General features: G+C 43.5%; 1 protein-coding gene across 1 annotated transcript in view; it reads right to left on the minus strand.

Annotated features, from left to right (window-relative positions):
* Positions 1-15850, minus strand: part of nrxn2b (neurexin 2b) — a 496668-nt gene that overhangs the window by 24164 nt on the left and 456654 nt on the right. Inside the window, exon 17 of the mRNA XM_066718736.1 lies at positions 1561-1883. Within this exon, the coding sequence (XP_066574833.1) occupies positions 1561-1883 (323 nt within the window). The remainder of the gene's footprint in view (positions 1-1560; positions 1884-15850) is intronic.

The raw sequence follows: 15850 nt of genomic DNA on the forward strand, positions 1-15850 counted from the left end.
CACCAGGGAAAGAAGTCTTCCACCACAGTTGTTCTCCATGGTCTTCCGGGCTTTTTGGTGTTCCTGAGCTCACCAGTGTGTTCTTTCTTTTTAAGAATGTACCAAATAGTTGATTTGGCCACACCTAATGTTTTTGAGCCTCTTAAACTGGGGGGACCACATAACAAAATGGGTGTAATTCCAACACTTTCAAATCCATTGTGGTGGCGTACAGAGCCAAAATGATGACAATTGTGTCACTGTCCAAATATTTATGGACCTAACTGTATATATATATATATATATATATATATATATATATACACACACCACATATTTAAGCTCTCTATGTGTGTCTGATGGGTTAGATTTCAAGAACGTGATTTCTAAATATCTATTATAATAATATTTTTTTGCGGACTCCTTTATTCAAGATGACTTGCATGGTTTCTCAAACCTAAATGCAAAATTTACCACATATACACAACATTACAAGGGTAACGCCATCACTATATAGGGATACTGAGAGACAGAGAGAGAGAGAGAGTGAGAGAGAGAGAGAGAGAGAAAGAGAGAGAAAGAGAGAGAGAAAATGTATGCATTCTGTAGTGGGTATAAATAAATTATAGGGTTTCATGGACTGCCTTACAGCGCACCATACTACATTACATTAACCACTACCCCAAGAACTGAAATTTGAGTGAGAGAGAGGACGGGAAAGCCATCATTCACTGGGGAATCTGTAATGAAATAAGAGGGGAGTTTCTAGCTACAATGCACCATTAGCCATCTGTCCCTGCTGGTGCTGCAGCTCTTCTGCTCGATTCAGCTTAATGACATCTCCTTTCTCTCTGTGACTCTGCCTCCTCCTTCCCCTTGCTGCCTGATTGTTTTTTGCTCCTCCTTCTCAAAGTCCTTGACCTCCTTCCTCCACCTCCTCCTCCTCCTCCTCCTCCTCTTTTTCTCTATTACACTCTCGGCACACCCCAAATCCTTCCTCTCACTATGCTCATCTTTCCGTTTTGTTCTCTCTTCCTATCACGCCACTCCCTTCCTCTTTCCAAATTCCTCTTTCTAACCTCTGTTCCTCTCTCTCTCTCCGACCCATCCCTGCCTCTCCCACTCCCACACCTGTCTGCCTCTTCCCTGTCCCCCACTCCTCGTTTCTATTCCCTCTCCCTGACCACCTCTCCCTACTCACCACCCTCTCCCTTCTTTCTGCTGACCCCCTCAGCCTCTTACCCTTATCCCTATGCACCATTCTCTCCCTACTCTCCCCACCCCTTTCTCCTTTTCCTTCCTCTCATTTCCCCATCCCCCTCTCCTTTTCCTTCCTCTCATTTCCCCATCCCTCTCTTCTCCCACTACACCTCCCCCTCTCCCATTTCTCCATTCCTCTACCTCCTCACTCCTCTTTCAACCCATTCCTCTCCTCTTCCCCCTTTCCCTCATTACCCCACCCTTCTTCCACTCACCCCCTACCACCACCCCACTCTTTCCTGCCCCTCTCCCTCTCCATCTCCTCCCCACCCAGCCCTCTTCCCCTTCCTCTGCCCCCACCCCCCATCCTGCCTCCCTCACCTGTGTGACGCTGTCTCTCATGGTGGGGGAGCGCTGCTTGCGGGTGGTGGTGGTGGCCATGGTGGTGGTGGTCTCCATGATCGTGGTGGACATGTCGGCCAGCGGGGTGGTGGAGGTGGTCTCGGTAGTGAGGACCGAGGGCACGTCCCCCACTAGCCTCAGGTTCCCCTCCGCCTGGACGTTGGGGTCCCCCTCGGCTGCCAGCTTCAGCACCTGCAGCCCGTTGTAATAGAGCCCTGAGATCTGGCCCTGAAACGGACGGCCCCGGTCACGGCCCCCGATCTTGATGGATGCCTGGCTGTTAAAGATGGTCAACTGACGACCTGCCACCGCGGAAATGGAAAGGAGAGAGAGAGAAAGGGGGAGAGGCAGAGAGAGGAAGAACAATGGAGTCAGTCTTTGCGTATGTCACCTAGAGGTTCTTCTCCAAACCTGATATGACTGGATGCAAATCGACCACATGAACATCTGAGATACTCCCATATCTCCACTTTTAAACTTCTGAACAGAAGACAAAATCCACCCCCACTGGCATATACATCAATATACATCGGTTCAACGGTCCAACAAAGGTGGAGAGGTCATCCCTGGGATCATCCAAATTGTGATCTAGGGGTGAACAAACTGGAATCTCTCCCCACCCGTTTGAGCAACGCGGTCTTCCTGTCAAATTCAGAAGCATCAGAGCGAACAGCTATCCATTGGAGAAAGTGACGATCGTCAATCCCGATTCACACACAGTGTTTTTTAATAGTCTTCTTTACACTCTCCGCTATGACATCGTGATATATTAACGCAAAGACCTAAAGGCATCTCTCTGAACTACAATCAGAGGCAGCCCTGTCAGGAGAAAGTGCACACCAGAGCGCGAGTGAATCCTTCAAAGCAAGAGCCGTGTACACGCGTGCATTTTCAGCCGCTTTGACATGTTACACCTTTTTACATTATAATTCCATTACCCCCTGTTGACAGATCCATTACGGAACAACATGAAACATTATGGATTCAAACAAAGAAATGTTGTACTATTTTTGTATGGAACCTGGATGCTCTCTGTACAGTTTAACGAGCTGGTCTCACAGATCCAAGTTAGTGCCAAAGACAGAATTGCTTGCCATATACACACAGGGTACATGTGGGTCTTTGTCTGAAGGATTCGAGCGATTGTAGTGTATTGATTCACCTTTAAAAAACTGCTACATAGGACACAGTTTCTGAGCGACACACAACACAGTTGACATGCACGCTTTCATATTTCAGTCCCACTTCACAATAATGGGCACCCATTCTTAATCAATTGAGGTATGGATACCCCAGGAATCACACAATAATATCTCACACACTTTTATTGAGTTCTGCTGTGGATCGCAGGTATGACAAGGTGAGGGTCAGGGTTTGGGGAGACAATTACAGACTAGGTGTGGGGTTAGGGCTTATATGTGTGACATCAAACTCAATGAAAGCGCATGATGCATTCGTAAGCCAATCCTGTGGGACTCATCCTGGGATTGAAGAATCGGTGCCCGTTATTGTAAAATGTTACCCACATTTAAACTTTTTCCAATGGGATAGCCATTTTTTTTCAGCGTCTGAACCGGAGCTTCTATTTCCCCAAACGTGAAAATGCAAACCCCTTCAATCTTGAGATCGATCCAGAATCCAGGTATGGGTCTCAGGTTTGAAATATAAATTGTAATTCCTATTATTATTATATTTGCAGGTCTTTTGGGAGTACTTAGACACTACAGAGAACGTCTTGGTCTTAATCCTTCATTAGATATAACACACTTCCAACATTTGTATCTTTTTTAACACTTTCTTTTTTCTCCATCCCTTGCTGGCCCCACTCTTTCTCTCTCTCTCTTTTACTCTGGGATCCATTTCTCTCTCCAGATCAATGCCAACTATTTCACTACCCTGTCAGCTCCCATTTCAGATTAACTCTGGCCTCTTTTCGCAGGACATTTAAAACGTGACGGCTAACTAATGTATATGATTTTTGCTGGCATTTGTGGGTAGAATCTTATTCTGCCACATGATCAATATATTGTTTAAATGTAATGGACAAATAGTTATGTACGTGGCCCAAAATGAGCCAAGGGTGTCAAAATCAAACACACTACAGCAAAATGGGCCCCAAAGAGGTTGAGTGTTGAGTGAAATGTAGAAATCCATTTGGGTTTGTGATAAGCATTCAAAAGAGAGAGAGAGTCATCAAGGGCTGGCAGGAAGGGATAGAAAACTAGGGGCAGAGACAGAAGCCAACAAAACAAACAAATTTCAGATATCCCACCACACTGTCTCCTACTCAACACCGTTCAGAATTCACTGAATTGATTTCCCCCTCAACACACACTGGTTTATCGGGGATGCAGGGATAAATCACCCCTTTTGCGATGCACTCCTTGTATTGTATCTGAACCTTAAAATTAACACATTATTTCGTTAAAAATGATTGTGTTGTAATTTGATCCATTTTAACACAAAGTTGTGTTGCAAACACAGAAAGTGTTAAACTTAACACATTAGTTCTGAGAGTGTAGGCACAGCATCGTTGTTATTAGTGTTATTCTTTAAAATGCATATTGGTTGCTTAGCATTATATCATCACCATGTGTGTTATAGTTATTAATAGTAGTTGTTTCAGGTTTTTATTATAATTATCATCTTTGTCTGAATGTAGGCTGTGCTGGAACGTATGCCTCTTATGAAAGCTTTTCATTACCGTTGTGTTCAACTCCTTCTATATGGTTTAATAAAGAGAGACCCCCCCCCCGAGCCCGGAGATAATTAAAAACATGTTTTAGATTATATTGGGTCATATCTAAAAAACATTTACCACCACCTTTTTCTTCCTATGAATGATCATTTTTCATCTGTTGGCAGTGGAAACATTCATTTGCGGTAGTAGTTTTTTGTTTGTTTAAGTTTAATTTCCTGTTCGATTCGCCACAAAAAAAATTATTTGCCTTACATAGTATGCGTACGCAGGGGACTTCTTCCAGTCGCACTGTACAAAGTCTTCTAGTGAAAGATTTAGTCACATTGTGTGAATGCAGGTTTATTGATTTAATTTAATAAAGGCAGAAAAAATATGCTATTCATTGTAGACTGATGTAGACTGCATGTATTACTTTTCCTTATAAATATATCACTTGGCAATTTCCACTTAAGCAGTCTGGAATAAGGGCCGGATTAATTCAAAACTTTGACCCACCTGCTAATAGAAAACTACAAACCTGTACATCACAGTGATTACATTTATGATTAGAAGAAAATGGCATCTAACTAAAAATGAAGCTGCAACTGAGTATGGTTCTGTAGTTTTCTATTAGTGGGTGGGTCAAAGTTTTGATTTAATCCCAGCATAAATCTATGTGCTTCTAAATGCACCTTCTATTGAATGCTTTTGCTGCCCTAAATGACACAGTTCAAATTCATACTGAGATGTGTAGCTCGGCTCCTGTAGTCTGGGTTTTATTCCAGTGAGAGCTCAAAATAACTCAACTGGTGTAACTGAACGCCAAATTAGTACCGCCTTTCCGAAGCACCACTCCTCGGCTGCCTACAGACTCCCTGTGAAAGGTTAGAGTGTCTCTCTGGGAGCAAGGCTGTCGGGCTTTTACGTTCAGTCCTCATAGTGTAATGGTGTCAAATGAAGTTCACCCCAGCATGTTTTTAATACTCGCTGCATGGGATCCTGTTCTTAACGTCATCTGCTTCAGTTGAACGGACTCATATCTGATCCGATCGCAGCACTATAGACTTTGGCCCAACTGCGTGATCACACTTTACAGTAATGGAGTTGGCTTGGAGATTATGGGTTATAGAGCAGGGTTTGGGTTCGAGGCTTATACAGTACATGTGACCAGCATTAGAGCTCAAAGGAAGGTGTATATGGCAAGACAAATTCACATTTAGAGATATCTTACATTGCATTTCCAGATATCTTAAAATACTGCTAGATATCTTGAAATGATTTAAATGCAGATGAATGAGGAAGAGGGAGTGAGGATCTGTATATGCAGGTGAGACACTTCACTGTTTTTGGCGGAGGCTCCTGCGCTTGAGATCAAGGACTCGGGGGGGGCGACCCTCTTCTCCTGCAGTTTTATGCCCTACTGGGCTGTTGGAAGCACTGCAGGTAGAACTTTCCCCGGCGTTGTGTTGCCTACCTTTAACTTTGTTTAATTAATTTAATGGTGTCTGATTGGAATAAACCGTAACACACACACACACACACACACGCATTTACCAATCATAATAATAATATCTCATCTGTAGTGCACTAGTGTATGTGGCGTTTAGGATTTCTGATCTGTGGGACATCCAGAAAATAATATATACATCTAAAATCGACCTCTGATCTGATAGAATGGGTGGAACTCGTGTTCAGAAGTTGATAAATATCGGTCAGCAGGTCGATAATCTGCTCTCGATTCCCAGTGACCAGCTGCTACACCTTCATGTTTTAATCCCAATGCTACTGACTCGATCGTCAAAGAACATGAACAGTAGCACATATGATTAGTTATTGATTAACAGCAGATAAACAAAGCTTTCAAATAAAACGAGGCACGCGCTTCAAAATCGATGAATACTTTGCAATGGGATTGTGTTTTCGTTTCTTAATTTGATTATTTGTATTGCAAAGCAACGGGACTCAGTTTAGGGTAAACAGGGTAAATGCAGCCTGGTGTCTCAAAGGGTGAGGAGATTGAGGAGGCTAACCCACGTGTGTAACTGTCTGGCGTTGGACTGTCATTTACGTTTAGTGCTTCGTCATAACGGATTGTGTCCTTCCTGTGAAGCCCTTGAATTTCAACCTGAGAGAGAGGGAGGGATGGAGGCAGGGAGATAGAAGTAAGAGAGAGAAAAAAGAGAATGAGAAAAAGATAGAGAATGTGAGAAAAAGGGAGAGGGCAAAAAGAGAGAGAGAGACAGCGCGGAAGGTACAGGTAGGAGGAAAAGAGATGGGAGGCAACCACAAGATACAGATAAGAGAGATGTAGGCTGAGGCAGAGGAAGGAACTGAGAATAAGGAAGAAGCAACTGGAGGCAGGCGTAGAGGCGAGGGAGAGGCAGGGGAAGAGAAAGAGTGAGAGAGAGAGTGAGAGAGGAAGAATCAGAGATGACAATGTTTGGGAAAGAGAGCAAAAGAGGAAGGTCTAGACTGATTAAAGGTGTGCTGCGGTAAAGCTTTTAAATGGCCCCAGTGCTTCCTCCTGCAAGCTCATTCCTCAGACGTCTCTGTGGCCCAGCGCAGTGTCAGAGCTTGCGTCTGGAAATGTCAAAGAACAGGGTAACAGCAGAGGCAGGGGGCTGTGAATTAATAGTGACAACAGCAGCTCAGCATTACTTAATGCCGCTGCTCACAGAGGGACCTATTACACGCATTCTTTATCTATTTCCGCATGTTTTCAGCACAAAAGGCACCAAATAAAGACTTGTCGGTGGCATATAATTTGGGGAGGAAAAGAATGCGTCAGCCCTCCAGACGACGGACTAAAAGTTGGCCGCCCCTGCAGCAGGCACCCTCAAAGGGGGGTTGGAGTTAGGATGGGACCAATTAGGGGTATAATCACATCTTTGTTGAATCCTGAATGGTGTCCTGCGAGTGTCTGGCAGGCCGGGTGGGTGTTGGGTGCGAAATTGGCAGCCGACGCTGAAGATTTCACTTCAAAGGCCCCTGGCTAGAGTGTAGGATGAGTCGGCAGATCTGGATTCCGTCTAGACGGCACTGGATGCCATAGACACATGTATTGCCGGAAATAGTCCAGGGTTTTATTTTTGGTGCCTTGTATTTTGGGAAAACTATTGCCCGTCTTAAATAGATGAATTAATTCAAGACTTGTGCTGCGTCGATGTCTGATTGGTTGCTTTCCTTTGTGTTATCCTCACACGCCTTTTGCTTTGTGTGGAATCATCATCACCGCTCCTGTCCAATGTCGTTTCTTCTCTGTTGACCATCGAAGTTCATGCTGCGCCGGTGTGACAGAAAAGCGTGGGAAATCATGTGCCGTGTTGAGTGTGTCTGTGTCTGTATTACACATTTGTTAAATATTAATGTTCCATGATCTTTAAACTGTGTGTTTGCCCAGGATCATCTACATAGGAGTGTGTTTGTGATCATACATAATATATACAGTCTTACTGTTCTTAGATGGTCTGAGATTGATTTTAGAATGTTCTTAATTGGGATTTGTTGAGACTATTGAGATACCAATCTAAATACGGCTATGTAAATGAATATTTTGTACAGAAAGCGCAGCAGGGATTCAGTGTGAAAAGAGATGTGATGTTTACCCAATTCTATTCAGTATGCACGGCAAATATTTAGTGTTTAATGCCCTGTTCAATATGTATTCAATATAGCAATGGTTTATATTAGTGGGAGTCTGCTGTGATTACTTATTTTAGTTTTTGACATTTTAAATGTAATGGTCTGTTTTATGTTTCTCTTTCATCATTATTGTATTTCAGTTATGGAAAGTAAATAGTACATTTTTGCTGAAATAGTTTGGGGGGTACAATGGTCTCACTGCCACACTGTTCTTTGTTTCTAAGAGAGGGCGGTCGGGTTGCTTGACCTCTCCAACTTGAAAACGGATGGCCGCTTTGTTGAGTCAATTTAGATGAATTAATTAGTTTAGTTTGTTTTTTTGTGAGGGGGATGTCCGGAAGTCTCACCAAGGGAAACTGAAGACTGGGGACAGGAAGGGTGGTGAGGGTGAGAGAGAGAGAGAGAGAGAGAGAGAGAGAGAGAGAGAGAGAGAGAGAGAGATATGTACAGAATGAAACCAAATCTATGCAGTCTGTGTTTTTTTCCCTTTGTGGATGATTAGGGCAAACATTGACTCTGTGGGCAATGTGTAGTACTGTGTGGTGCGTGAACAGCTATATTACAGGGGGCTCTCCTGCTATTACACATGCAGGAAAAAAATTGAATAATAAAAAAAAAATGATTACAATCCACTGGGTGTCTACGTCCGAAAGTGGAAAATATTTATGCTGACGACTGAAGCAATAGGGGAGCCCGGTTTGGGAGCCGATTTGCCGGAGCCACTCGAGGGAAACATAACAACAAAAAACAAACCAGCAATTGGATTCATCAGCATGCATATCATATTGAACAGAAGAGTGGATTTCTATTTATTTTCTCCCCCCCCATTCATCCTGTTGAGAAGGACCGGACGTAATGTGTTTTTATTTTTTTGTATTTTTTCACATTGGCAATTACTGTATGGTGGGAGAACTGAGCACGTCTCGAGAGCGAGGGACTGCGAAATAAAATCAAAGGAGAAAAAAATCTGATCGAATAAAGAGGTTTTTTTTCCATGCCATGAGGTGACTAGAGACGTTTTAGAGTCTGGAGTCGTTTGTTTTTCTTAAATTATCATTAAATAGCACTTCATCAACCAGATGGAAATGGAAGGCAGGCCTCTGTAGACGAGTTGCATCTCCAGACATGACAGCCTGAGTTCACTGCATTCTGAGCTGGATCTCGTACACAGAACTGTTTGGATGAGAGGTCTGGAGTCTCACAGTGCTCATTAAAGCGAGTGATTGGCCCGCACTGTATACCATACTATAGATTCCTTCATGTTTTCTTTAATTCGACTATTATTTTTCGCGTTTAGAATCGCCAATTGTGCCAATGCATCTCGGCCCATCGCCACTACATGTGCGGAGGGTGAGGAGGTAGGCCTGAGATCCTCCTATCCCAGAAGCCCTCGAGCAACCCATCATTTTACACACTGTAGTGACAAAGCCCACTGAGAGGCTCGGCACCATTTGGAGGAGAGGCATGTCCACCCAGATAACAGGTAGGGGATGTTCGCTAGCAATGAGTCGAGATAGACCTGGCTGATTTAGCCCTCCCTAGTCCGGGTGGTGCTTGGCCAATGGTGCATCGCTGCTGAGCGCTCCCAGACACATGACACGAGCTGGCATCAAACCAGCGAACCACAGCTCATAGGGCTCAGTCTGTGAGTTTACTAACGGGGCCACTCTGGAGGCTGCTATATGATACGTGCATTACATAAAACAGCATTACACTTTGGTGTAAGTGTGCCCAATCTTATTAAGATCATTCTCGTATTCCACTGGCACCACGCCTAACTTGATGTATATATTTTTTCCTTTTCTCCACCGAAATCTGGCCTCTTTCGTGGATCTCGGCAAAACAGAGGCGGCTGCCTGTCTGAGCCCAGACTGTTCGCAGAGGAGTAAGATAAGGGTTGGGGGGTGCTCATAAGTCTTGATTAGAGAGCACACGATCATCGAGCCATTAACCACTGAACATTACCGGTCCCTCTACAACATTATGCTCACTCCAAGAACCATGAGTTCTCCGCAACCCCCCCTTCCCCGCTGGCTGTCGTCCCTAAACAAGACATAAAAGTTTCATCCTCCGCTCTTCTGTATCCTGATGAGTGCGCAGCGCTCAATTCCCCGCACAGCCGTAACGCAGCCTTCTCGCATTTAACAATCTGGCGATCACTTCGATGAACAGACTTTATCGGTATTTTGAGAGGAAAGAGGGAAAAGAGAATGAATTCAGACTCCTCCCCTGTTCAAAGCTGAGAAATCATTTGCTGGGAAATATTCAGATTTGCTTTATTCCCACGGGGGGAGTTGGGTTGGTATATTTGTACATGGCCATGTTGTCTTAGGGATGACATTTTAAATCGCATTTTTTTTTTTGTTTTTGTTTTTTTAATTTAGAGTCTTAACACCCAAGTTGTCTTCTCCCTTATGTGTTCCTTGAGTTGAAGGGTTTCACACAAAAAGTACCTTCACACTTTGAAGTCAGTAAGTACGCTGGGGGGGGAGACATGAATTTAGTAAGATATTCCACATTTTCCTGAATGCAGCTGGCCCCTGACCCTGGGGGAAATGATCTGAACTCAACATACATATAGAGAGCACGATGCAATCCACCTCCGCTCTTCAAAACAAGCATTCGGATATTTGGCCGTCGCCTCAGAGGAAGGCTTCTTTCAACAGTCAACCAGGTGGACTGCGACCCTAGGAGACAGCTCTGCTTCTCATAATTACACTTTAATCCCATAGACTGAACACTAGCCATCAAGGCCTACTTCACAGCAGAAGCTGGTCCGATCTGCCAAGGGATCCACAGCTCACCGAGTATGATACACAGCCCCAATTTACAGTGTGTGTTGAGGGGAAACACAATTTCAGCACCACCGAATCCTGGACCCATTTGCAACACTTGGGTTGGGCCACCAGTTCCAGTCTGTTCCCATCCTGCCCCATCTGAAGTGACCACTGTGGGCAAACCTCTTACCAGGATATTGTTCTCTTCCCCCCCTTTTAAGAGTAATACAATTATCCCAGTTGTTGACCAAAAATCCTATAGGGGGTCCTAATAAACTGGCTGGACTGGGCAAATTCATATTAATGAGAGTGCCACCCTCTTCAGCCAATCTGCTGTGAGAGGGAGGACTCAGTGGTCAACCTGCTCTTTGTTTGTTTGTTTTTGTTTTTTTGGCCCAGACAGCAATCCACGCATTTCGGTACACACAACAACATTGCAATCCCTGAAAAACAAAAGCAGTCAATCCAAATTAAATCAACCATCTTGTGCTACAATAAACGTTAAAGGGACCTTTGTAAATGTTCTCTGTAATCGGCATCCCAATTTGCCTTAAAAAGGAGTTTTTCAAAATAAATAAATAAATAAAAGTGTTTTTTTTTCAGTTTTTTTTTAAATTGCGGGATAATTTGATTTAGTCATGTAAGCTTTTTTTTAACCCTCTGAGTTTTTTTGTTTTTTTTGCTTGTCTTTATGAAAAGAGTTAGCATTTATTTAGCTGTTTATTGTCTTGGTTAGTTAAACTTTTTGTTTGTTTAATTATCATGTGAAAATCACATCTGAAGATTGAAACCCAATTTCTCTTTTCTGTTAGGACTTTTTTAATTATACATATACATATATATACATATACATATATATGTATATGAAGAAAATTCAGATAAGGTTGTGATTTCTCTCGAGGTGTGGGGTGGGGTGAGGGCTTGGCAGGACATCATTGCAATTGCTAAGGGGGGAATTCCCTCTTTTTTGTACACATTTGGGCTGGTGGGGGGGGGGTGCAGTAGGTACAAAACCACTGGTCAGGAAGCAAAGAAGCAAATCTGGAGTTCAACAGGATCAAACACAGTAATAAGCAATTCCTCTGACTGAATTGAATCCCAGCTTAAATGCTAACTGAACCTGTCAATTATGGGATTGCCTCAATGAAGCTGGGTCCAGACTGAGGATTTTGATGTTCTGTATCAAATGATTCAGGACGGTGGTTCTCCAGAACAAGGGAGATCCCTAAAGTTGTATTATTATTTATTTAAATGGAAAGCAGCTCCATCAGAGTTCAAACTGGTCCTCCTGCCCTGCAGCAACACAGGGAGGCGAGTTGCAAAAATAAACCCACTGATTTCAGTGAGATATTTAAATCATGACAGAGGGGAAAACTTCTGCTCTTAATGCCATGTAATAAGATACAGTGTAAAAACATGCACCTTCAGCCGGAAAAGAGAGCTGACTCTTCTGCTGTTGAGGTATTAGATGTATCTTGGAGTCCTGCGGACTAGTGTTTGAACGCACACCAGCAGGTACCCTAACGAGGATTTTTACTTCTACTACCACTAATTATTATTATTATCAGTAACAGTGATGGGATTTGCTAATGATAGAAAGCAATACAATCTTCCGCGAGGGGTGGAGGAGAGTCAAATCGACAGGGGCTTTTGTGTTTGCTTGTAGAGGAACCGAGGAGATGAAGCCGGAGTCAATTTTTCATTTTGTTTGTTCTTCTCCCTGATGTCTAATGGATAGAAGAGTTAGGACAAACCGGGCGCCATTTCTTTGATAATGAAGCGGATCGGTCTCCTCTGGTGGGTGAATGCACCCACTGTGCCAAAGAATAAAAAGCAGAGAGAAAGAGAGAGACTGGCAATTTGGAAAGTGCAGATTGGAACAACGCCTGCTAGCTGCCCAGCGGTCAGATAATCCAGATTCAAAGCAACATATTTAACTGCTGTTTTACTACATAACTGGGTTTAACATTTAAATCCCTCAACCTCCTACAAGTCCCCATCGCCTGACACAGGGATCAGTTTTAGGTTTCCTTTACCAAAAAGAAGGGGAAAAGTCATGTGTTTGACAGTTAAGCTCCAAACAGGTTTTAGGAAGCTTTTGTATCCCACTGGCACACACTGTTCCCTGGGATTAAGCTCACTGTGACTCCTGTCCAGTGTCCTCTACCATTTCTAGAGACCGTGTCAGAATTAAGATGAGTTCGGCAGGCACCTGTTGAACCCCAGACATTCCATTTGAGATTGACTGTGGGTAGGGGGCAGGGAGAGGGGAGAGGGGAGAGGGGAGAGGGTGGGGGTGGGGGTGGGGGTGGGTGGTGTCGGGATCGGCATTCATCTGATCCATGTTTAGGAGATTCCCCTTGTCCTGAAACCCAGCTTTCCCCTGCCCACTCTCACCTGCACCACCACCCCCGTATCACAACCAGATCATTCGCAGCTCCACGTTAGGGTCACTTCTGAGGAGTCTTTCCGTGGTTTTAGCAATCGAGTTTGTTTTGCTGTTAGGTGGTTAAATTCTGATTAATTCCTGCTTTGCTTAATTCTTCATTTTTTTTTGTCTTTTTGTTGTTGCTTTTTCTTGTTTTAGATTTTTTAGAAAAAAATAAAATAATACAAAAACTTTAACCCTTTGAGTTCAAAAATGCCCCCTCCCCTCTCTGCCTGTGAGACCCCATCCCCTCTCCCAGATCGATATGCGAACCCATCTACCCAATTTTGATTTGAACTGAGCTGCTCCCTGGTTTATAGTGCTTTATAAAGATATCCAAACAGGGAGGTCCTAATCAATGTGCATTTCGGTCTCGTTCTTCAATTCTGCTTTATTTTATGGCCAATTGCATGTTTTCTTCATTATTGTGGGTTGAAAACAATTCAGATTAAACACTTTAAACTATAGTGTTATCCTAAACAGAAGAAAATATTGAATATTGTTCATTAACCTACACCTGTTTATCAATGGTATATTTTCCATCTGATCAACGTTGATCTGGGCAAGAATGAACTGAATTGGAGGTCAAGTTCATTGAACTGACAATGAATATGAATGGATTTGGCTAAATGTGCACCTCAGGCTCAAGACAGAGGGCGCTACACTACTGTTCGTTTCTCTGAAAAGCACAAGACACATCTTAAACTGGTGCTTTATCCACTGCCACGGTGATTTCCTTACATGAGACGCCTGGATTTCCCACACCGGTCCAGGAGGACCCCCTGTCCTGATAGTGTTTGGTCCAACCAAGCTCTCAGTTGGAACAAAAACTAGCAGGACAGGGGGTCTTACAGGACTGGTTTGGGAATCCCTGTTCGGTGTAATTAATTTCGACCTTCATTTTGACCGTCTATGTAATTTTTAGCTAGTAATTGAACTAAACATGCTGATTTAATAGACACGGCTCAGGCTAAGCCATTCTAATGCTACAGAATAGCGGCTGTGAACGTCTGTACGACAGAACTGCATGAAATATGGCCTTGTATTTTGCAGTTTTACTTTTGCAGTGTTCTACTGTTCCATGTACATACGTAGTGCCATCAATTTACAACACCTTTGGAAATAGCCGTCAGAATAACCGGATAATAAGAGTTCTCGTAATTGTAATCATTATAATAATTTTATCAGCTCAGTAGTGCAAATAGAGCTGGAGAGGATAAACTGGTGAGAAAGATTTATTCTCTTTACATTTTTAGGGGGATGTTTTAATTATGTAATTAATTATTATACTATTGTTATTTCACTTTCACATTTTCCACTGTAGTAAAAAAAAAAAAGCTTTGATTGCCATTCCTGTTGCTCAACTCCGCCCCTGCACCCTCTAGTGGACGAATGCGGACACGGGGGGAGGGGGGGGGGGTTAAGAAATAAATAGAAGACCCATCCTATTTCCACGAAATAGGAAACAAAGAAAAATAAACCATATTAAAGAATCAACCACCTTCAGCATCCCAAACACAGACAAGATTAAACAAGTAATTGGAACATTTAGCACTCAAAGGGTTAAAGAAGGCGACTTTGATTATGCCTTGTTCATTGTTTTGTTTTTTTCAATTACATAAAACCAAAACAAGCATAAAAATTGGCAATAAAAAAATCAGTCCCTTTAACTTTTAAAGATTTTCTGGCTGCTGCTGCTGTTGCTTGGTTATTACTTTTTTGTGGGGAGTGGAGAGGGGGATGGGGAGGTTGTTTGATTTGTTTTTTGGGTTATTAGAGATAAGCATAGTTAGAAAGATCCACAGAGCAAACAAAAGACACAGTCAGAAAAGCATGATGACCCAATCCTCTCTATTTACAGACATGGTTATTGATAGCTTGTTGTTAGCAGGTTAAAGCGAAGGTTATGTTGGGGTTATTTGGAGGAGTTTAGGTCTAAAGAGGTGCAGCGCCCCAGGTTTAGCACGAGGAAGCAGAATGCCAGTGTTGAGGTGTTTTTTTCCGACCCCTGGACTCATCTCTTCTACAGAAACTGGACATGTCAGTCCGAGGCAATCTGGAGGATAGGAGCCAAGGGAGGAGAGTGGCTCTAGTAGGGAAGACATTCATTTATCTTCCTGTTAGAATCTGGAATGGCCAATTACAGATGAGTTCAATTTGGAGGGCGGGGCCAAGCGGTCAGGTGATAGAGGTCAAGGGTTTACCGAGGGGAGAGATTGGTGGAGGGGCGGTGCTTTTGAGATGTTGGCGAGACATGAACGCTGTGTGGCGCAGGTCTGGGAGTCGGTGTGCGGAGGGTGGGCTACTGTAGTGGAGGTCTTTTGATCTATTTCCCCCTGCTCTTTTCCTCAAGCTTGGGAGTTGACATTTCTGGTGTAGATGCTGGCTTTTTCCCTCTTAAGGGTGAAAAAGTTCTTGGACAAGTCAAATGTCCACAAAGCTGCTCACTGACTCCCTGAGGACCTTAAGGAAGCAGTAGATTGAAATCTGTGCATCAGTGGAAGCGTGTTTGTGTGTGTGTGTGTGTGAGGGAGGACATCTTCAAGGGATAGCACAGATTGTGAAATATTTGGGATTATGTCCATAACCCAGTTTTGCTTACTACCCTAAACAAAATTGTGTACTGGGGCAGCAGAAAGGGTGTGTGTGTGGGGGGGGGAGGGGGGGAGCCAATAGCCAAAGCCAATAGTTCTGCTTCTCTGGACATCAGAGACGGGAGGGGGGGCGCTGCACCTCTCCTAA

Source organism: Amia ocellicauda, chromosome 12 (genome assembly GCF_036373705.1).
Source record: "Amia ocellicauda isolate fAmiCal2 chromosome 12, fAmiCal2.hap1, whole genome shotgun sequence".
Classification (NCBI taxonomy): Eukaryota; Metazoa; Chordata; class Actinopteri; order Amiiformes; family Amiidae; genus Amia; species Amia ocellicauda.